Here is a 23,795-nt window from a genome sequence, read left to right as displayed (position 1 = left end):
AGGAAGGTCTCTTTGTTTGTCGTTTTCTCCCCTATCATACAATGTAAGTGTATTTGGACACGTGGTTTTAATGTGTCAGTCAGAGAGTCAGCAATTTGTGTCTAAAGAGGACAGTCACATTACAAGGTTGCTCACATATAAAATATTGAGACACCATATCATTTTGCAACACTGCATAAGACTGTTGCCACTTTTATATAAAACCTCATTTAATATTTTATTTTTTATTTTGTATGTTTAGCGGCTCTGGGGTTCTTCCATATGCTTTAAAAGGACATCTAGGCAGGGATTGTCGTCATCACAATGACCCCTTTTGGCAGCCCTGTGAAGTTCTCCGTGGATTCAGGGTGTCATTGACAGATCCTCTTGAGCCATGAATTAGAATCACAGTCTAAAATAGCCTATAAACTTTTAACCGATTCAGGACCAGACTTCATTTTTAGCACGTATTAAGCGGCTATAAAAATTTTATTTGTTAGGCTAGCTACGCAATTTTTTACGATGTTATTTTTTTTTTTCGTGATCACTGCAGGTTTCTTTTCTTATCATTTTCATACACATCATATTTGCTAGCGGTTTTAGGCAGATAGTTTGAAATAAATAGTGGGAAAAAAATGCTTTTTTTTTTTTACTTTTCAGCTAATTTGTTAATTATAGTTTTACCCTAAAAAATACTTTTTATTTGTTGTCTTTTGTTTATTGTCTGTCATAAATTTGGATCAATTACATGTCTATTTTAGGGTAATTGGGTCTGGGCTAGCGTTACAGACAATAGGGGAACTCCTATTTAATGTTATTTTGTTTACACTATACTCTTCTACTGTAACTGGCGCTGCACAGAAGGCAGCAGCAGCCCCAACTACTGGCATCCCAAATATCATGGGACCAGTCACATGACCACTGGGACCAAAAGACCATATACACCGCAGTCTTGGAGCGCTGTGCGCGCGAGTACAGAGAAAACTGAAGCAATGAAATCCGCTGCTGTCTTCTCTCCAGGGTCCCTGGCAGTCTCCTACATTCAGCTGTCTGATCACCTGGTGAGCGAGCTTAAACTCGCGCCGTATATACAGTGGGTGGTCCCCAACTGGTTAACATTAAAATGTGTTGCTAGGAAATCTTTTGTCCAGCGAAACATTATATGCCGTATTAGAGTTTTGTAAAAAGAAAAAAACAACTAAATTGTAATTGTCTTTTTTTATGTGTTTTTAGGAAGGTAACCCCACAAACCACACTTGAATTTAAAGTATGGAGTCACCATACTTTAATATCTGATGCATTGCTTGGCAAAACCGTTGTAGATCTGAGGCAAGCGCTGGAAACGCATAATAGAAAATGTAAGTTATTGCAAGACGGGGGCACAGAATTTCAATGGCCAGGTATGAGCAATGGAGCACGTTGGGATGAAGGCATTTGAGTCCGATGTTACTGGGTAAAGAGCGTGATCATTTTTTTTACAAGGCTGCTGATGACAAATAATACTGTTTTTTTTTTTTTGTTTTTTTTTTATATACTTGTGACTAGACATGAGCAAATTTTCCATCCGTTTCAAGTTTTGTCAATATGCAATTTGATTTTCAGCCTTTAGGATTTATTGGATGAAACAATTTGACAGGTTTGGGTCTAATAGGTTAATCTATTCTCCTATTGTATCCCGTGGACTGGCACATATGAATGGGAATTGGGGGAAACTATTTGCTCATCACTATAATTGACTTAACCTGATTCAGCCGTACCAATTGCCCAGAGCAAATTATGTAGATTTCACTGAGTGTAGATGGCATAAAAATTTATTATCTGTTTATTATGCTGAAAAGATACACAAAAATATATATGGCGTCCATCAGTGTAGATAATAGGTGCACAGACGTTTTTTGGTCTGAAGGACTACATAGTCTACTTGAAGGAGCCACAATAAATCGTAGGTTCCGTTCAAGTAGAATTTGCACAGTTTACCAAAGAACATCATATCCTGTCATAGCCAATGAGCCGTTGTGTTACATCTTCCAGAAATCAGGTGAGATGGAGCGTGACTCTCTTTTGGAGGTCAGCGATGCTTTTTGGCCCTGGGTAGGCTGGACAAGCACTCTGCATACTAACTGTGTCTGCTTCTTAAAGGAGTATTGTACTTTTACAAAATGTAGCTCAGTAAATATTTGAATAGAAAATAATGACCCTTTATAATATACACCTTGTTTTGTTTTCCTTGCCCTGATCTTCTAGCCGGGTGGCATCAACAGACTACAGTCGACCATAAACTTCAGAGCGTTTTCGGCTGACCGCTATCTCTCCCAACTCCATCATAAACATGCACGCTTGGCTAGATCCATGTCGGCCAAACCTGCTGGATTGGCTAACGAACTAATGAGTATTCGACCACTAGGACCGTCCTGGCTATTCCTTTATTCCCTCTGGAGATAAACCTCTGCCAAACACTTAATTCTTCTCTCTATATGGAAATAAACATGCTGCTTATCCAATCTGAGTGTGCATCTTTATGGGGAATGGGATTTGGCCGACAGCCATGCGTATGGCAGCTTTAGCCATTTGATTCTACCTGGGAACCACAGAGTAAACCGTAATGTAAACCATATTCACATTACAACAATAGTTAGATCCGTAAGATCACACGTGGCAGAAATGTTGTGAATTTTACCCGCGGATTCACGCAGGTTAAATCCGCAGCGGAATATAATACAAGGCAAGTGGATGAGATTTTGCAAAATCGTATTCTTAAAGGGGTTGTCCAAGATTTAATGACTATGTGTTAATGCTTGTAATTTCTAATTGTAAATACATTTGTTATATACTTACATTTTCCAAAGTGGCCCCGTTTCCGGATCCTGCCGTGGGGTACTTGACTGGTGACGTCACTCTGCACTGGCTCTGGCCGCTGTGTTGATCTTCAATTCTTTGCCGGGTATACGACACGTCACTTGTGATGTGCCGTATATGAGCTGTTCTGCTGCACAGACCGTCACGCGCATGTGCGGTCCCTGCTGTTCTCGCGGTTCCTGCTGTTCTCGAGATAACAGTAGGGGCCGCGCATGCGCGTCATAACAGAACAGCCCATACACGGCACGTCACAAATGACGTGTCGTATACCCGGAAAATAATTGAAGATCAACACAGCGGCCAAAGCCAGTGCAGAGAGGGAAATCACACGTCAAGTACCCCACGGCAGGATCTGGAAACGGGGCCACTTCGGAAAATGTAAGTATATTACAAATGTATTTACAATTATAAATTACAAGGATTAACACAAAGTCATTTTATCTCGGACAACACCTTTTAAGTTGGGAATTTTTACATGTGGAATCTGCATCTGTGGATTTTAGTTGGCTGGAAAGTGAAATCAGTAGGAATATCGGCAGAGGTAAATCTGCACTGTTTTCTGCAGTGAAAAGCAAATCTGCATCAAAATCCAAACGATTCGATGCAGATTTGCAGTAAAATGTATTCGCCTTCTATAGCCGTATAGTAGTAAGTGTCAATATTTTTAATTTAAAATTGATTCGGCTACACTTGTTTAAAAAGTACAATACCCCTTTAATGCTTAAAGTAAGATGGACCCAGTGCCCTGCCATCCACGGGCCACACAGAATGGGATTGTAGGTCCCATTTGGCCCCAGGCCGTACAATGTGCATGTGTGATCACGATTTTACCACCAGCCTAAACACAATCATCTGATATTCTGAACACAACATAAATTTTGTACTGCGATGTCTATATTCTCTATATGTTCTTTTTTGACCTTCAAGATTTTATAACATTTATTTTTATCTTTTATAGTGGAAAGAGTAAAAGAGCAATTAAAGCTGTCACTAGATGGCAAACATGGCACAGTCCAAACGGGTGAGCTGACAGTCATTTTAGATGGGTTGAATGTAGAACCAGAGTCCCTCGCAGCTTGTATTACCACAGCCCCTACACCCGGTAAGTAAGGTGTGCATGAATTCTCGACCTGGACTCTGTAACTTTGTGACTGCACCTTTTAAAGCTTTCCAATTTTATCTGGATTTTTTTAGTAGAAATCCAGCAAAACGGTGACGCAATCCGTGACAATGGAGGAGCTTGTTCGTCAGACGTTCGAGCTGGGTATGTGCACTTCCTGCTGCTTGTTAATAGTCCGTTCTATCTGCCGCTCAGAGTATTGAGCACTAGTTCGGTTACATTTAGACGATTGATGGATTCGTCTCCCACACAGTAAGCACTCATTACACCCTTTCACAGATGTCACTGTAGCATCAGAGAAGGCTTGTCGTCACAGGGTTGTGACACTATGCAGCACATTTATTGATCCAAGGACACATAGTAGATTCTATAGAGGCAGGCCAATGTGGCTGCTACTGGGCCCTAGGGGAGAAGGAGACCCTGGCCCCGGTTCATCCCATCTTTTTTGCTGCTTTGTGGAGAGAACTTGTACAGAGCTCCCCTATCCAAAGAATGCACATTACAATCAAGCAAGGGGTTCTAGAATTTTTCCCAAGGTTCATGGAAAGGGAGTGCTATGGGAAGCACCCCCTGGCCCTTCTGATCTATGCCCTGTGCCCTCATCTCTTCTATGTATGCCACTTACAATGACACAAGTTTTCTGGCATAATTGCATTGAAAAGAACGGCGATCGTGCTGCCATATTTAACAAGCTCCTAACACTTTTCCTACTTTGTGGGGGAAAAAAAAGAGCACGGCATTTGAGTCCCATTAATTTCCAAACGTTTTCTGCCACTTTTTGTACTCTGATCAGTAGCGGAGAGCTACAGCACGTACACCTTGTAAAACGTTCAGTGCCTGCACCTTCTACCTCGTCTGTCATGCGCTGTGTAGAATATGGCGCCCACTATAGCATAATTACATTAGACACGTCACTATTCGTAAATGTGCACCGATACACTCGAAACAATTCTTTTGTCTCATGTTGAAAGGACAGTTTAAATTGTGTTCAAAAGATTATAGAGATTGAAGTAGAAGGTGACCTTTTGTACAAGCCTAAATATTATATTCGTCGCCTTGTAGGGCTGAATCGAGGACTGTTATGTCATTGAGGGTAAGGAAGGGTGAGATTTTTTATTTTTTTGTGTGGTGTTTACATACAGTGTCGTGTGCAGAAGGCGGCACCTGTGGATACGTCCTACAAAGCCACGGAGCCTCTGTGTGTTGCCATATGGTGCTGCGTCGGCTGCCGTATGTCAGAGATCTTCTCCCCTAGGAGCAGTGAATACCTCTGTAATGCAGCATCTGATGAAGCGTGCCACATATGAAATCAGAGGCCGACATACGGAGGTTCAGTGAGGTCCCATACGCCTCTGTCTAACGTGTGCCTGAGGCCTCAATTGTAGTCTCGCTACTTTTATGTGTAAATCTTCAGCTCTGCTATACAGCACAGCACGTATTTTTATGCAACTACTTACTGTTTGTTTACATATCACTTGATGTAAATTAATAATGTTTTTTTTATATCTCCTTTGAAGATCTTCTAGTGATGTTCCCAATGGGACAGCTAATGAAACAACATCCAGTTACGCCGAGCAGAATGCCTTTAATGCGCAAATAGCAAATGGAGATGGCACTCGCTCCCCTTCTCATGTTGCAGCCAGACCCAAAAATACATCCGCACCAAATCCACTTACTGCACAGGCTGGCACTAGAACTGGTACGCACTGATCTCTCATCTCATAGCATGCTTGCATATGAACTCTACAGCCTATTCAGCTCACTGACATGGACTGTATGTAGGGAAGGAATATGGAGCACTTTAATAATGAGTTATGTAATAAACTCAACTTGGCTTTAGTACAGGTCTCGGTCACAAGACGGTGAACTAGTAATACTCCGCTTACAGCATAGGCTTTTGCACGCCAGGCCTCATTTAACTCATTTAGGCCCAATGAAACTTCATTGGGCCTGAAAGATACACGATACATGTGAAAGTACAGATTTATCTCTATATGGGATGATTACCGTAAAGAGCTCCCGACATACGTGTTAAACGTAGGCTGTGATGGATGCCGTAACAGTGGTGTCTATCACAATGCAGTTTAATGGTGTATGTTAAATGTAGATCTCATAAACTTTCATGACCCTGTTCATGACGTGTGCCATTAAAGTCTATGGGTGTCAGATGCCACTGTTAGGTTTCTGTTTAACGTGTACGTCGCCCATAGACTACAATGGCAATCGTTTTTCGTATATGTCGTGAAAAGCTATTGGAAAGTCCATGGCTTATACGTTTAATTGTATATTTGTGAACAATGCCGTACAGTGACTTTTATACTCCCGTGTTAAAAAAAACAAAAACGTATGCCGTGCGGTAGATGTGTATCTCTGCGGGATCCCTCAGGATGGAATCGTGTAGACTACTATGTTATTCCATCCTCCAAGAAAAAGGTATACTAGCCCGACTGAGGCTAAAAGGACACTACTTTGGCCTCATCGGGCTAACGTACACACTAGGTGGGGCCAAAACTTAGTGTGCACAGAGCTTAACTAATGACCATTAACCATCCCAAAATTATGCTCGCCTAAGATTTATGATCCCCGTAAAAAAAAAAAGTGTAACCTCCTTTTAAGAACCCCATTGTTTTACACTGTCAGGTCTGTATTGTCAGGGCTTTTTGACAGGAAGCAGTGAAAAACCCTTTTTTTTTTTTTTTTTAGGGGGGGGGCTGTTCTGTTCCCTGCAAACTTTCATGTAGAAAACGTTATCTTTTTTTGAAAATAAAGCCATTGCTTAGTGGAGGTTTCATAGATGGGATTTTTATGTGCACTCATGGAAAACCCTTTTAGGTCAAGTTCACACACACACAGTTTTGATGCAGTTTTTGTGGCTGTTTTTAGGTCAGTTTTTTTGAGCCAAACACAGTAGTGGACACCAGACAGGAGACACATCAGTCTTTTCTTTATATCTTTCCTTCCTTTTGGATCCACTTCTTGGTTTGGCTTCAAAAACTGAGCGAAAAACTGCATCAAAACTGTGGGTGTGATTCCGGCCTTAAGGCAGTGGTTCCAAAGTTGGTTCAGTAGAAATCCAGGGTTATGTGGCAAGGTCTGTTGTGTCCTAAAATTGGTTTCTAATGGCGGGCAACTGCATGGAGAATGCGGCTTATTAAAATTCCTTATTCACTTAAGGGGCCTCCTTTTTATGATGCCTCTGGGTTGTTAGGGCCAGTCCACACAGAGTTTTTTTACACGTTTTTTGATGGGGAAACCGCATTGGAAAACGCGCCAAAAAATATCCGAAAATGCCTCCTCGCAGGAAAAAGAAGGGACATGCTCTATCTTTGGGCGTTTACGTCTCTGACCTCCCATTGACATCAATGGGAGGCAGAGAAAGCGTATTTTCCGGCGTTTTTTGGCCATGGCGCGGGTGAAAAGGCGCAGCTCACCAAGTCCCCCGCAGACACATCCGCTGTATGTCTGTGCAGGAGATGGCAGGACCGGGATGGATGAGCGGTGTTCCTCTGGTCTCATCATTCCCCAGTGTTTATTTTATGGCTGCGTCTCCTGAGTCATTGATCAATAACCTGTGGTGGCAGAAAAACTTCTGTCCCTGCTGAAGGAACTTGCGCCTCCCTGCGAGCTGCTTGGGGGTGCGGGCCGGGAGGGGGGTGTACCCTGCGCACCATAGCACCTTTTTTAACCGAATTATAGAAACGATTTCGAGATTCTGTTCAAAAATAGAATTGTGAGGGTCTCTAGGGGAACATTCATTGGTTTTAATTCGATTAATCGCCCAGCCGGACTGTACCCCAATGTCTGCTGCTGGAAGGAAAATAAGAAATGTTTGTGTTTTGGGGGTAATTTTGTCCTATGTCTTTCTGCTGGAAAGAATTGTTATAAAGGCCCCAGGACCATTACCCCTATTGCCGTCTCTAGTACTGGTGTAGCCTCCCACATTAGGTATGTCCCATTGTATTCTTCGTATTAGAAGCGAATGTGAATTAGAGGAACAGCAGACACAATTGTTATTGTCAAGAGATGACCATATTCTGGTGTGAAAATAAAGTATTGCGAATGATTTTTTCCGTTCTTGTGTTCCTCCCTTTTGTGGTATTTGGGCGGGCAGTATATGACGGGGATTCTCTACCTTCCATCTGTGTTACTGTAGTGCAGCCGACTGATCATGAAGACAACTAGGACGCCCGGTTTTCATCTCTTTTTGTCAGTTCCTGGTTCTCCCCCGGTGAAATACATGACAGTAATGGAGTTTGAGAACGTAATGTGGTCATTCCAGTCACAACACATCGGGCGCTGCTTCCCTGTGCTCCTTTGTGTCGCCTAGAAGGAAAATATGTCCTTTAGCAAAGCTTAAAATTCTTGCTCTTCAACATTCCCATGTGATCGTGGCATTAGGGATTAACAAGTCGGTTTTCCAGCACGCACTGCTGTGGTTAGAGAGAGCTGGGGATGGGATTCCAAACTCTCCTTATAGCACTAAGGGCTCATTCACACGGAGACCCCGTGCACTGCCATACATACTCCGTGGGGGGCCATATGTACGGAGAAAATGCCTCTACACATACAGCATTCGATGGAGCATGCCAGGACCTTATTTCTAACTGATTTGTATGGAGTCCAACCAAAATGAATCCTGTGCGCCTCAGTATGGAATTGGAGGTAGAGCGACGGCCCCACACGCTTGTGTGGATGCCATATTATGGCTCCTTTCTACTCAGAGGGAGTACTGAACCGTAATACGCCCATGTATATAAAGCCTCCATACACTTCAGTGATATTCAGCAGTGTGCTATCCATTTTTTTTTTAACGGATAGCACCCTGACCTATTCATTTCTATGTGGCCATGCACACTTCCGTTTTTGTTTTTTTTCCGGATTCATGTGTTCGTTCCGCAAATTATAGAACAGGTCCTATTACTGTCCGTTTTTGTGGATCAGTCTCGGCCATTCTATTTATTGGTCCGTTAAAACTACGGACCGCACACGGAAGCCATCAGTGTGCGGTCCGTGATTTGCAGCCGTATAAAGGGCCATGGACGTGTGCCTGAGGCCTTAGTGCGATTCTCAGCGTTCAATTTGATAATCTTTTCACTATTTACATGTTAAAGGTCAGTCGCTTCCAAACTGAAAATGGTGTTGTGACCATATTGTCCGGCTTACTGTGTCCTTCCTGGACGGTTTCGTGTTTTCATGTGACTCACAAAATCTCATCATTAAAGAAAAAAAATGTTAGCCCTAAAGTTTGGAAGGGCTTCTTCACAGTAAGGATATATTCACACCGGGCAGATTTGGTGCCTATGAATGGGACAGTCACTTAACAATTATGCAAACAATCTTCTGTGTGAATATACCTGGAAAATACCACAAGAGGTAGTGAAGGGGAAAGCAATAACCAATAAAAAAGTGACTGATGACGTCTGCCGTATAACACTTATACAGTCATTGATAATAAGAATGGAGTGGACTTGATCCAGCGAAATCTACAACTGCCCTTGTGGGGTCTGAATGGAGCCATCGCTGCCCTCTGTAACAGCGGCCGGGTATGATAAAGGTTTATCTTAGTGAACATTTTGACTTTTTTCAACCAATGAAGTTACGTTTCTGAAGTCTGATGTACAGGGGTGTTTGGAGTGTGGGTACACGGTGTGTGTGATATTTAATGCAAATAGCCGAGTTACTGTGATCCATTTCTGACTCTGAATATTGTTTCTTTTCAGTTAATGGCACAGCTGATGCATCAGAAGCCGATAGCCCGTCCTGCCATGCAGCGGATCCTGCAGAATCCCTCATATCCGATTGCATGGACTCTACAACTAACACATCAGACATAGCAGACACTACCACACCTGACAGTGGCGCACCTGCTGTTCGTGCTGAACCTGAAAGGCCTACGGACTCCGTGCCATCCTCTGCTGCTGGCAACTCCAGTCCCGAAGCTGGAAAGCCCAGACAATCGTCTGTTGCTGCTTCTGTGGATCCTGTGAGACAGCAGCCTGGCACCGCTGCGGAGCCTCTGCCACCTGGGTATGCTGATGGGTTGAGCTTTTCTAGTCTGCTAATGATCAGCGCACTTGTATTACAGCGATGTCTGCAGTGCAGGGACTGCTCACACCGGCTCTTCTCCACTCAGTAGTCCTACGTCATTACTGAGTGTTCGTTCTTTTTATAGCATTCCCTGATTTCTAGTCAATTAACCCCTTGTATGCTGTAACCATCTTTTTTTATTACCATGATCTGAGTGACAGATTCACAATGACCGTTATCGAGGTAAACACAGATAGACGGCTGTAAATGTATCTAGTGTGCACCACGTTCTATTTATATATTCACTTTATTTGCCTATTCTGGTTTCTGTCTTACTTACGGGACTTACAATGATTATCTCTTGTCTTATTACATCCATTACAAGTTGTGCATTTCTCTTTTAGTCACATGAGCAGCAAATTTGTGACTTAACACAGAGGCTTATGGGCAAGTACTTTTCTCACACTGAAGTGCTTGGGCTTGTGCGCTAATAGGGCGCTATTCGTCGTACTTGGATGTAAAGCACAAACACTTGCAGAGATGAAATGTATAAAATTATCCTACTAGTTTCTGTCTGTAGCTTCCATGGTTACAGACTACAAATAATCCCCGTGTAGTCTGGTCCTGCAATCTTGCACTTCCTAACCTACCAAATGTGTGTTCACTAAAAGTAGGGGAGACTTGGAGGGGAATAAGACTGCAGGATCTGCACAAGGTTTGTTTGTAGTCTGTAACCAGGGAGACACATAGTTCTACATAGGAGCTGTAGACACAATGGTAGGATATTTTTAATCAAGAAAATTTTCAGAGTGGCTTCATTTTATATGCATACAGAATTAGTTGCAAAGGTGTACTAACCCTTATAATAAAATCAGCTTCATGGGCGGTTCCCCACATAAAGGAATAGGAGGGTTACAGCCTTATCCGCTAAATAAAAATATGCAAATTCTGTAACTACTGAGGTATTCGGATGGGGTTTTGTTCCTAATTTTAGAATGCAACGTCTTATACAAGTATCTTTATCACTATAAGAAAATGGGCCTTGAGCACACGCTGGTTCTGAGAGGTGCCAGTAGTTCTATTATGGGGGTAGCTGGATAAAAATGGTGTCATGCACACTATATGGAGAATGTAAATATAAGGGAATTGTATGAACAGCATGCAGATCTTCTCTTGAATAACAATATATCAGTTCTTGTTATTAAAGGGGAGATCCACTTGAAACCCATTCTCACATGACAATGTCATTGGTTTAGGATCTGTGTGCTTCAATTCCTACATTGAAGTGAGAGTGGCATTCTATATAAACCCCTGTAACCTGGAGTTCTTCAGAAATGTTTATAAGGATTATATATGAGAACGGGTGTTTTAGCGAAGTTTCTCCTTTAGGCCCAGGCTCCCCGGCGATTATGCGCACGCGATAATTGCACATGCCCGGGAAAAACGCATGTAATAATTCCGATAGAGTCGTATGTGTACGTGTGATGTCCTGCGATGAGTGTATAGATTGATTGTATTTTTTTGCGATCGAATAAAACCAATCGAACATTCTCCCCTTGCTTACTATTATCGCAGGCAGCACATCGCATGCAAGTTTGCATGTCGGCGTGGAAAATTGAAATGACTCCCATTCTAGTGGTAAAGATCCTTAAATAGACCAGGGAAGCCACAGGTATTTTAATAGCATGTCGCTACTGGCAGATATAGAGTGCAGTTTATGACCGTCTATATCAAAGTATTTTCCATAACTTATCACACCAATAAAACATTGTTGTTGTTTTTTAAGCACACATTGTAAATTCATGTGTGATACAATCACTGAGCGTTTGGCGGTGATAGCCTTTAGCCCGCCATTTACCTCCGATGGCCATGTGTGGTTGAAGAAATGGTTGTTGTATTAGTGAGACACGTCTGCTGGGCCGTACTCCACTTCCACCAGGAACAGCTGCACTGGGGTTGTTGGGCCGGTGAGCTGATCTTATTTGTGTAGCCCACAGTTCTAACAGTCTAGAAGCAGTAACCTCTTTCTACAGGTGCTAGTGCCATGCAAACCTAGAGAATATTTTTTTAAAAATATACTTTAAAGTACGTCCACGTGGTGTTGGTTTTCTGCGGAAATCTGCCTCAACAAATCCACAAGGATATCCACAACAAATTGTGCCGAGTGTCTGAAAAACAATCCACTCATCCGGCGCTCCCATGGCAAAGCTTGCCTCGGTCTGTGTACAACCGTCCTCCAGCGATGACGTGTCGTCACTTGTGACCGCTGCATTGATCACGTGTTGACACGCCACGCCATTGCTGATGGCTGCACAGAAACCCAGGGAAGCGTTGTCATCAGGAATTGTGGATTTTGCTGTGGATCCTCAGGTAATCCGTCGCAAAATCCGCAGCAATAGGATTTGATTTCGGATTTCTTCCCCTTTGAATTCAAATGGGGAAAATCTGCAACAAGTCCTTGCTCTTTCCACAGCATAATTTGACGTGCTGCGGACCTAAAAATCTGCACCGCTGCTCAATTTCTGTGCAGATAATTTTTGCTGCTACTGTATCCCGCTACAAATTTATTTCAGCTTCCTTACATATTCCTTTTTTCAGTACTAGTTTTAGAATAATTTTTTTTCTCAGCGTATGATTGGTTAAGAGACTGATTCTTTTCTTTTCAGATGGGAGCAGAGAAAGGATCCTCATGGTAGAACTTATTACGTTGATCACAACACAAGGACTACAACGTGGGAACGACCACAGCCTTTGCCACCTGGGTGGGTGCTTTTATACATGAACTTTTGTCGGGTTTTGGTGGAAATACAGTTTCACTTGGGTTGTATACCAATATATGTAGAAATATGTGATGATATTGCAAATTTCTAATATGCATTACAATTATTTTTTTTAAATATTATGGTACACTTTGTGATGTTGCCTAACTCAAAGTTGCAGAAAATGTAAGGAGTAAAATACTGAATGATGATGACTTCGGCTTTGTTCACGTTTGCTCTGCGACCGATCCATTGTACGACAAACACCAGCGGCACCTGCCGGACCCCGTTGACTAATAATGGAGTCCATCGGGTTCCTCTGTGGCGAGTTATGATGGGAAAAACTAATGCTGCATGCAGCAATAGTTTTCCAGTCCAAAACAATGCTGCCTCAGACGAAGATGTGAAGAGATCCTGACGTTGAAAAAAATAAACGTTTAAAGTGTCCACTAAATATTGTGCAGCACGATACAGGGACAGTTCTTGGAAGCAGCTCCTGCAGTCCTCATTGATTACAATAGAAGTTTTGCTGCAGTAGAGCAGTCTGTGCCGGATTATCCAGAGGAAGAAACAGAACAGGCTTCCGAAGTATGTGAGGAAATAGTCCTGCAAAATATTGATTCCTTCACTTAGCCAGACATAGAATTCTGCTGTTTGTTTTTGTTATCTGAAATATAACCTTAAAAGAAAATGTCCTTTTTGCTTTTCAGATGGGAAAGAAGGGTCGATGACCGTGGTAGGGTGTACTATGTTGACCATAACACTAGAACTACAACATGGCAGAGGCCGACCATGGAGTCTGTCCGAAATTTTGAGCAGTGGCAGTCGACTCAACGCAATCAACTCCAGGGAGCAATGCAGCAGTTCAACCAGCGATACCTCTATTCAGTAAGTCTAACCCATTACTGTCCGCTGTATTTTCTTCATGGTGAGAAGATACAATGTCAGTGTATATATAGCAATCATGCTAAGACGTGAATGTTGGTGTGTCTTGATAAATTGAGTTACTTCACTTATTACTAGTTTTCAGATTCTACAAACCTGTACGTGCGTCCGTACCGTACATACATATATGCATCCATCCATACATACATACATACATACATATATGCATCCATACATACATGCATCCATCCATACATACATACATACATACATATATACATACATACATACATACATACATATATGCATCCATACATACATACATACATACATACATGCACACATACATACATATATGCATCCATACATACATATATGCATCCATCCATACATATATGCATCCATCCATACATACATACATACATACATACATACATATATGCATCCATCCATACATACATACATACATATATGCATCCATACATACATACATACATACATACATACATACATACATACATACATGCACACATGCATACATGCACACATGCATACATGCACACATACATACATGCACACATACATACATGCACACATACATACATATATGCATCCATACATGCATCCATCCATACATGCATCCATCCATACATGCATCCATCCATACATGCATCCATCCATACATGCATCCATCCATACATGCATCCATCCATACATGCATCCATCCATACATGCATCCATCCATACATGCATCCATCCATACATGCATCCATCCATACATGCATCCATCCATCCATACATACATACATACATACATCCATCCATCCATCCATCCATCCATACATGCATACATTCCTACACCAGCCGTTTATATTCGGATCAAGGCATTTGGAGATCGGGCGGTGAGGTGCTGGCAGTGTAGACAGATTGTTGCATTTCTTTAAGTAGTAACATGTGAAATGTTCAATTCTAGGCTTCAATGTTATCCGCAGAGAACGATCCCTTGGGACCTTTACCACCAGGCTGGGGTAGGAGAACATTACCGTTCTTATCACATTAGTATTAAATATGACCGCATTGTAAAACTTATTGAACTATTGTTTTCCAGAAAGAAGAGTGGACTCCACGGATAGAGTATATTTTGTAAATCACAATACAAAAACGACCCAATGGGAAGACCCTCGAACTCAAGGGTAGGAATATGTCCTCTATATGCTTCTGTCATTGTGTAATATTAGAGAACTATCCCATCACGTTGCTCCATTCCATGTCCAAGAAGAAAAGCTTTTCCTTTTGTTTCAGTACCCCAGTGCCTTAATGCTGCACTAAATCGTACTAGTCTTCATGAATATAGCCCACTGCTCGCCTTCTCTATTGTAAGTGTAGACAGGACCTACGCGTATTGTTGCTGGATTAGATTGATATAAGAAGGATGGATCGTATTTGAAGAAATGTGATAAATGATACGGCACCTGCTGCCTCCGCACACCGGAGATGCTTTGTAGACTGAACCCGTAGTCATGAGAAATTGCTTTATTAGGAACCAGTTGCATCATTTATGGAGTATTACAGTATCCGATAAAAAAGGTTATTCATTGTATAATGAAAACTTTCTGTATTAATTCCTCGTGCTTTTCAAGACCTCTGCTTGCACTCCTTAAATGGGAACCTTTTGATTGTTTACTTCCAGTGACTAAAAATCTATTCTGGTCGCGTGATGGACACACAGACGCATGGCGTAAGACAGCTATTCCATTGGAAGTAATAAATAAAGGATCCCATTCAATGACTGCAAGCAGAAATTTTGAGAGCTGTGAGGAAAGTAAATTAGAAAATGATACACTATAAATAAGTCTTATTTGCTGAAACCATGATTCCCCTTTAAGGCTTGAGCCAATGTGGCTCCTGTATCAAAACAGTCTCCAATACAAATTGGCCTTGTCCTTAGGAACCAATCAGAATTCAGTTTTCATTAACTAAACTACTGGAAATATAAGACAACATTGATCAACAAGGTCACTTTTTCTCAGAGACTGTTTTTATATGTTAATTCTTATTTTTTTTATCCAAAAATGCAATACAATTAAAGAGGCTCTGTCACCAGATTTTGCAGCCCCTATCTGCTATTGCAGCAGATCGGCGCTGCAATGTAGATTACAGTAACGTTTTTATTTTTAAAAAACGAGCATTTTTGGCCAAGTTATGACCATTTTCGTATTTATGCAAATGAGGCTTGCAAAAGTCCAACTGGGTGTGTTTAATGTAAAAGTCCAACTGGGCGTGTATTATGTGCGTACATCGGGGCGTGTTTACTACTATTACTAGCTGGGCGTTGTGTATAGAAGTATCATCCACTTCTCTTCACAACGCCCAGCTTCTGGCAGTGCAGACACAGCCGTGTTCTCCAGAGATCACGCTGTGACGTCACTCACAGGTCCTGCATCGTGTCGGCACCAGAGGCTACAGATTCTGCAGCAGCATCGGCGTTTGCAGGTAAGTTGATGTAGCTACTTACCTGCAAATGCTGATGCTGCTGCAGAATCAACTGTAGCCTCTGGTGCTGACACGATGCAGGACCTGTGAGTGACGTCACAGATCTGCACTGCCAGAAGCTGGGCGTTCTGAAGAGAAGTGGATGATACTTCTCGTCAGAACGCCCAGCTAGTAAAAGTAGTAAACACGCCCCGATGTACGCACATAATACACGCCCAGTTGGACTTTTATTGTAAACATTTCCCATGTTGTACTTTTGCAAGCCTCATTTGCATAAATACGAAAATGGTCATAACTTGGCCAAAAATGCTCGTTTTTTAAAAATAAAAACGTTACTGTAATCTACATTGCAGCGCCTATCTGCTGCAATAGCAGATAGGGGTTGCAAAATCTGGTGACAGAGCCTCTTTAAGCCCCTGTAACCCTAATGTATAAAAGTGCAGACAAATGGGGCACTTGTATAATTTCTCGTCCTGCCTACGCTAAACATAACCGCTGGACTTTATTGCTACATGCCGCAGCTTCACATTTTGTCTGCAGTTAATTTGTACATGAGGCTCAATAAGTTACAAAGCGACCATGGCTCATAATATATTTATAAGTTGCACCCTATGGGTATGTTCACACACAGCGGTGAAGGCGCAGCGCTAAGCGGCAACACCAGCGCAAAACAGGTGTGTTAGTATTGGCAGTTTTTGCCATATTCGCACGACCGCAGTTTTTATCGATGTTTGTTTTCACTCCTTGCGTTTTTTTTCCTATTGAGGCAAATCGAGGAAAATGCAAACGCAAGGGTAGAACATGTCGTAGACTTCAGCGTGTCCTAAAAACCTGGTCTGTTCACAACTACGTGACTTCTCTCCACTGTGTTATAATAACGCAGCAGCCGATACATAAAACCAATGTGTGTGAAGGTGCCCATATGAATATAGCGGGTCTGTGTAAAGCCACTGAGACTACGTTACTTTCCTTCTTCCTTTTCTTTTTAGTATTTTTTTTAACCTTCTCCTTTTTGCTATAAATATGCATGTGATTTTTTGCCTGGTTAGAGCAGACCTGTTACTGGCTGTCTGCCGTACAGATAAGCTTTCCCTTCCCTTAACCCTGTATGTGAGGGCTGGACAAATCCCAGGAGCCAGAACGCCTAAAAATGAGTCACTCTGGCGTCTGACATTTTTTTAGGTCATTTTCTAATATTTTTTACTGCTTGGCTGTAAATAGGCAAATTGGCTCCTGAAATGGTGTAACTGGCTTCTAAAGTTTGCAGTATTTGTCCACGCCGGCTGTCAGCCCAGGACTAGAGGGGGAGCGCACATGTGGAGGCTGCTGGCATGTGAACTGCTGCTCGTCTCATCCCGGCTCCATTTCTCTGTATGCACATAATAGACAATCAGAATCTACAGCATGCAAGCAGGAGGGGGGTTGTCAGCGTGGATAATACAGACTATATATATATACATATGTACAAACTAGTCCTTCTCAATGAATTAGAATATCATCAAAAAGTAAATTTATTTCAGTAATTCAATTCAAAAAGTGAAACTCATTCTATTGATTCATTATACACACAGTGATTTATTTCCAGCATTTTTTCTTTTAATGTTGATGATTATGGTAACAGTTAATGAAAACCCCAAATTTAGTGCCTCAGAAAAATAGAATATTTAAAAAATGATTTTTAATACCGAAATGTTGTCCAACTGAAAAGTATGTCCAGTATCTGCCCTCAGTACTTGGTCGGGGCTCCTTTTACATGAATTACTGCATCAATGCGGCGTGGCATGGGGGCGATCAGCCTGTGGCACTGCTGAGGTGTTATCAATGCGGCGTGGCATGGAGGCGATCAGCCTGTGGCACTGCTGAGGTGTTATCAATGCGGCATGGCATGGGGCGATCAGCCTGTGGCACTGCTGAGGTGTTATCAATGCGGCGTGGCATGGCGGCGATCAGCCTGTGGCACTGCTGGGGTGTTATGGAAACCCAGGTTGCTTTGATAGCGGCCTTCAGCTCGTCTGCATTGTTTGGTCTGGTGTCTCTCATCTTCCTCTTGACAATACCCTATAGATTCTCTATGGGGTTTAGGTCGGGCGAGTTTGCTGGCCAATCATGTGCAGTGATACTGTGGTTATTACACCAGGTATTGGTACTTTTGGCAGTCCGGGCAGGTGCCAAGTCCTGCTGGAAAATGAAATCCGCATCTCCATAAAGTTTGTCAGCAGAGGGAAGCATGAAGTGCTCTAAAATGTCCTGGTAGACGCTGCGCTGACTCTGGACTTGGTATAACACAGCAGACCAACACTGCTGCTCAGTGGTCCAAAGTCCGGTTTTCAGATTAACCCCTTCGGGACGAAGCCATTTTTGGATTTTCGATTTTCACTCCCCGCATTCCAAGAGCCATAACTTATTTATTGTTCCATCAATAGAGCGGTGTGAAGGCTTATTTTTTTTTGGCGGGAGGAGTTGTAGTTTCTATTGGTACCATTTATAGTTCCATATAATGTCCTGGGAAACTGAAAAAAAAATTCTTGCGGGCTGAAGTTGGGAAAAACTGGGCTTCCTCAGTTGTTTTTTTGGCTTTCTTTTTACGGGTTTCACCGTGCGGTAAAAACGTCAACTTATCTTTATTCTGTGGCGCAATAAGATTACGGTGATACCAAATTTATATATGTTTTTTTTAATATTTTACTGCTTTTATTGATGATCAACTTTTTGTTAAGTGTCACCACAGTCTGAGAGCCATAACTTTTATGTTTTCACCGATTGAGCGGTGTGAGGGCTTATTTTTTGCGCGACAAGCTGTAGTTTCTATCGGTACCATCTTTTGGTAAGTAGAACTTTTTGATCACTTTTCATTCCTATTTTTTTTTAGCGCGAACGTGACCAAAAAACAGCGATTTTGGCGTTTTAAAGTTTTATTTTTTACGGCGTTCACCGTGCACATGAAATAATGCTATATTGCAATAGTTCAGACTTTTATAGATGCAGCGATACCAATTTTGTTTTACTTTTTTTATTTTTTACATTATTTATGGGGTAAAAGGTTTTTTTTTTTTTTTACTTTTAATATATATATTATTTTTTTTTCGCTACTAAAAGCTTTTTTGTACACACTTTATTAGCCCCCTAGGGGACTTCAAACCTGTGATTGTTAGATGTATTGCAGTATATCGTCATTTTCACAGGCATCTGTTAAGCCCTGCCTATGGCATGGCTCAACAGAGGCAGAATGAAGGCAGCTCTGGGGGCCTTCATTAGGCCCCTGGGCTGCCATAACAACTGTCGTCACCATTCTCGCCGCAAAGGGGGGGGCGATGAGCTGTTGGAGGGGCCCGCCCCCCTCTTTTTCAACTGCCGGCTGTTAGTCGCGGGTTTTCTTCTGTAAAATACAGCCGACACCCTCAGCATATGGAGCGCGCTCCAAACATCACCCCCCGCACCCAGACGTAATAGCACTTCTGGGTGCACGAAGAGGTTAAAGTAAATTTTGCATTTCATTTGGAAATCCAGGTCCCAGAGTCTGGAGGAAGAGTGGAGAGGAAGCAATCCAAGTTGCTTGCGGTCCAGTGTGAAGTTTCCACGGTCAGTGATGGTTTGGGGAGCCATGTCATCTGCTGGTGTTGGTCCATTGTGTTATATCAAGTCCAGAGTCAGCGCAGCGTCTACCGGGACATTTTGGAGCACTTCATGTTTCCCTCTGCTGACAAGCTTTACGGAGATGCTGATTTCATTTTCCAGAAGGACTTGGCACCTGCCCACACTGCCAAAAGTACCAATACCTGGTGTAATAACCACAGTATCACTGCGCATGATTGGCCAGCAAACTCGCCTGACCAAAACCCCATATAGAGGATCTATGGGGTATTGTCAAGAGGAAGATGAGAGACCCCAGACCCAGCAATGCAGACGAGCTGAAGGCCGGTATCAAAGTGACCTGGGCTTCCATAACACCTCAGCAGTGCCACAGGCTGATCACCCCCATGCCACGCCGCATTGATAACACCTCAGCACTGCCACAGGCTGATCACCTCCATGCCACACTGCATTGATAACACCTCAGCAGTGCCACAGGCTGATCGCCTCCATGCCACACCGCATTGATAACACCTCAGCAGTGCCACAGGCTGATCGCCTTCATGCCATGCCGCATTGATAACACCTCAGCACTGCCACAGGCTGATCACCCCCATGCCACGCCGCATTGATAACACCTCAGCAGTGCCACAGGCTGATCGCCTCCATGCCACGCCACATTGATGCAGGAATTCATGCAAAAGCAGCCCCGACCAAGTATTGAGGGCATATACTGGACATACTTTTCAGTAGGCCAACATTTTGGTATTAAAAATCATTTTTGAAATTGGGCTTATATAATATTTTAATTTTCTAAGATACTAAGTTTGGGGTTTTCATGAACTGTTCCCATAATCATCAACATTAAAAGAAAAAAATGCTGGAAATAGATCACTGTGTGAATAATGAATCTATAGAATGAGTTTCACTTTTTGATTTGAATTACTGAAATTAACTTTTTGATATTCTAATTCATAGAGAAGAACTAGTTTGTGTGTGTGTGTGTGTGTGTGTGTGTGTGTGTGTGTGTGTGTGTGTGTATATATATATATATATATATATATATATATATATATATATATTTTTTCTCCTATCTTTCGCTTGGCTTCTCATTATTAAAAAATGTCTTTGCAGCAGACTCCACTAGCACTCACCTTAACCATATACGGTAACTTAGGTTGCTATAAAATATTGTTAAAAAGAGGACATTTTAGCTCTCTTGACATGTCTGTTTCAGTAAATACTTGAGCACCTTTCCTTTAAACCCTGCGTTATACCATTCCTCTGTTAATCCTCCTGGAAATGTGACAATACCATTCCCCTTGTCTATAGAGTGCATCTCTATACACTTTAACACTGTCCAATCAGTGCTCACATTGTGTAGGGACTCTCTATTGACAAGGGGAATGGTAATGCCCAGTTTCTTATTGATTTACATTTCCTGTAGGAGTCCTGGAGGAATTGGACATGCAGAGTTCTAAGAAAAGATGCTCCAGAATTGTTATTTCATGGGAAATACAAGTATTTAGTCAAATAGACAAGTCAGGCGTGGTGACAGGTCCTCTTTAATCACTAATGGCAGTGCATAATTTGTGTATGATTTGTAAAACCTTGCTGTGCTTAGAAAGGCTTCTTATTAATGGTTGCTCCCTCCCCACAGTTTACAAAATGAGGACCCTTTGCCCGAGGGCTGGGAAATTCGGTACACAAGAGAAGGGGTAAAGTACTTTGTAGATCACAACACAAAGACCACCACTTTCAATGACCCCCGGACTGGAAAGTCATCAGTGTAAGTAACGTGATCAGCAGTCAGCGCTGAGCTGCGGTACAGCCGTGTAAACATGAAGGTTAGGAACACACGTGTGGTCTTGTTTCTTTTCAGCAGTGATTGTCGCAGCTGCAGATTATTCCTAAGCGTTTTATCTTTAATGATAGACTGGTGGAATATGACGCGCGGCCTCCTGTATAAGCCGGCACGCTGTCACTCAGTGATGATGATCTGCTGATTACTTGTTTCTTTCATTCACTGCATATAGTCACGTTTGTGTGTTCCCGGCCTGACAACATGGCTGTACTGCTTGATATTTCCATCTGTGATCTGCATATCTTTATAACTGTATAATACATGTGACACCATTATATACACCCAGCCGTATTCTACACCTTTCTTGTAAAGTGAGCGCGCGGCCTCCTGGTGTTCATGTGAAGAATATACATACGTCATGTATAGCTCTTCATCTGCCGTTTGTGAAACATGTTTTATTTCTGTTTGGCTCATGCAATATGCAGCTTTATTCACATTAGCATTCTCATGTCAGATATGTGATGTAGTGCTGCGTTTCATGTCCCTAATATAAATTCAGTGTTTGGCACTAAAAAAATGACAATTTGCGATAGGTTCAAAGTGATTGTTCTCCGCACTGAATGACTGACCCCTCGTAGTAGATGGGTTTACAATCTGCTAGTTGAGCTGAGATCTAGTCGGACTACCGCTGTATCCTGTGTATATGTCCACATGGCGGCCTCTATGGATGTATGTGTCTATACTGGAGTCTGCGGGTTCTTCATGTCCACTCTGCAGAATCGCAGGTCTTCTGCTGCTGGTTTTCCTCATTGAATTCAATGGGGTGCTTAAACCCGCAACAAAGTGGTGTGTTTTGCGACATTTGCAGTGGAATCACAGCGATTCCGCCGCAAAAATCGCAAGTAAGAAAAAAAAAACTTTATACTTACCCAGAGTTCTGTTTCTTCTCTAGTCCGGCCTCCTGGGATGACCTCATTTCATGTGACCGCTGCAGCCAATCACATGCTGCAGCGGTCACTTGACCTGCAACGTCATCCCAGGAGGCCGGACTACGCGCAAAGAGGTTGGTGGTAAGTATGAATGTTTTTTTAAATCCGGCGCTGCTTTACGCAGCGTCAAAATGCACCATAATGGGGTGCGATTTTTCAGACGACATTCCCTGCGGTGTTCAGGGTGGATACGCTGCGCAGCTTGACGTAGCGTATCCGCCCAGAACACGCCGTTTGTGTTCCTACCCTTATTATTCTTATGTTATGACAGGCTTTCACTGTAGGATTTTCATTAAAAAAAAATGATAGTCACAGAAGATGACCAATTCATTCGCCCCAAAATCAACATGTTAATGGAACAGAACCAAGTAGTAACTATCGAAGTTAATGTAGAAATGGTTCTGATTGTGCCGCAAATCAATGATTGCTTGGGATCGCTGAGATGCCAGATGGCCAAATATTCTGCATTATGAGGGAGTACATGAAAGTTACCCGGAAGAGTAGAAAGCCGGAGACCAATGATATGAAATATCCTACTTTGACTTTTAGTCCCATAACTGGTTGTCCCACCTGTCTTCTGCTCCTGGCCCGGTGAGTTTGGTTTGCAGTTTTATACCGGAGTACTGAATTATCAGAGTAATCAAATGCCAGATAAAGACTTTATATAGAATTTTTTTTTCTTAAAGAGGCTCTGTCACCAGATTATAAGTGCTATATCTCCTACATAATCTGATCGGCGCTGTAATGTAGAGAACAACAGTGGTTTTTATTTTGAAAAATGATCATTTTTGAGCAAGTTATGAGCGATTTTAGATTTATGCTAATGACTTTCTCAATGGACAACTGGGCGTGTTTTTACTTTTTACCAACTGGGCGTTGTGGAGAGAAGTGTATGAGGCTGACCAATCAGTGACTAATCAGTGTCCTGCACTTCTCATTGTTCCAGCCCAGCATGATCCACAGCACAGTGTGATTGTGCAGTGAAAGAAGCTGGGCTGGAACAATGAGAAGCGTACGACACTGATTAGTCACTGATTGGTCAGCCTCATACACTTCTCTCCACAACGCCCAGTTGGTAAAAAGTAAAAACACGCCCAGTTGTCCATTGAGAAACTCATTAGCATAAATCTAAACTAGCTCATAACTTGCTCAAAAATGATAGTTTTTCAAAATAAAAACCACTGCTGTTATCTACGTTACAGCGCCGATCAGATTATGTAGGAGACAGGGCACTTATAATCTGGTGACAGAGCCTCTTTAACTGGTTGCCGACACAGGACGAGTATGCTCGTCCTGAGCGGCGAGCACTTCGC

At 42.3% G+C, this 23,795-nt stretch overlaps 1 protein-coding gene across 4 annotated transcripts in view; it reads left to right on the top strand.

Moving 5' to 3' along the window:
• The window catches only part of WWP1 (WW domain containing E3 ubiquitin protein ligase 1), a 117,251-nt gene that overhangs the window by 78,729 nt on the left and 14,727 nt on the right, over window positions 1–23,795 (top strand). For 3 of the 4 annotated variants that reach the window (XM_075826033.1, XM_075826030.1, XM_075826031.1), the window contains exons 4-13: window positions 1,213–1,337; window positions 3,794–3,937; window positions 4,030–4,099; window positions 5,473–5,654; window positions 9,676–9,982; window positions 12,649–12,744; window positions 13,452–13,629; window positions 14,600–14,654; window positions 14,735–14,819; window positions 21,350–21,478. In XM_075826033.1, coding sequence (XP_075682148.1) covers window positions 1,213–1,337; window positions 3,794–3,937; window positions 4,030–4,099; window positions 5,473–5,654; window positions 9,676–9,982; window positions 12,649–12,744; window positions 13,452–13,629; window positions 14,600–14,654; window positions 14,735–14,819; window positions 21,350–21,478 — 1,371 coding nt within the window. The remainder of the gene's footprint in view (window positions 1–1,212; window positions 1,338–3,793; window positions 3,938–4,029; window positions 4,100–5,472; window positions 5,655–9,675; window positions 9,983–12,648; window positions 12,745–13,451; window positions 13,630–14,599; window positions 14,655–14,734; window positions 14,820–21,349; window positions 21,479–23,795) is intronic. The other variant, XM_075826034.1, reaches the window with a different exon arrangement.

The sequence above is a fragment of the Rhinoderma darwinii genome, chromosome 5, assembly GCF_050947455.1.
Source record: "Rhinoderma darwinii isolate aRhiDar2 chromosome 5, aRhiDar2.hap1, whole genome shotgun sequence".
NCBI lineage: Eukaryota > Metazoa > Chordata > Amphibia > Anura > Rhinodermatidae > Rhinoderma > Rhinoderma darwinii.
The sequence above is the reverse complement of the archived record's forward strand: the minus strand, read 5'-3'. Positions and strand labels throughout refer to the sequence as shown.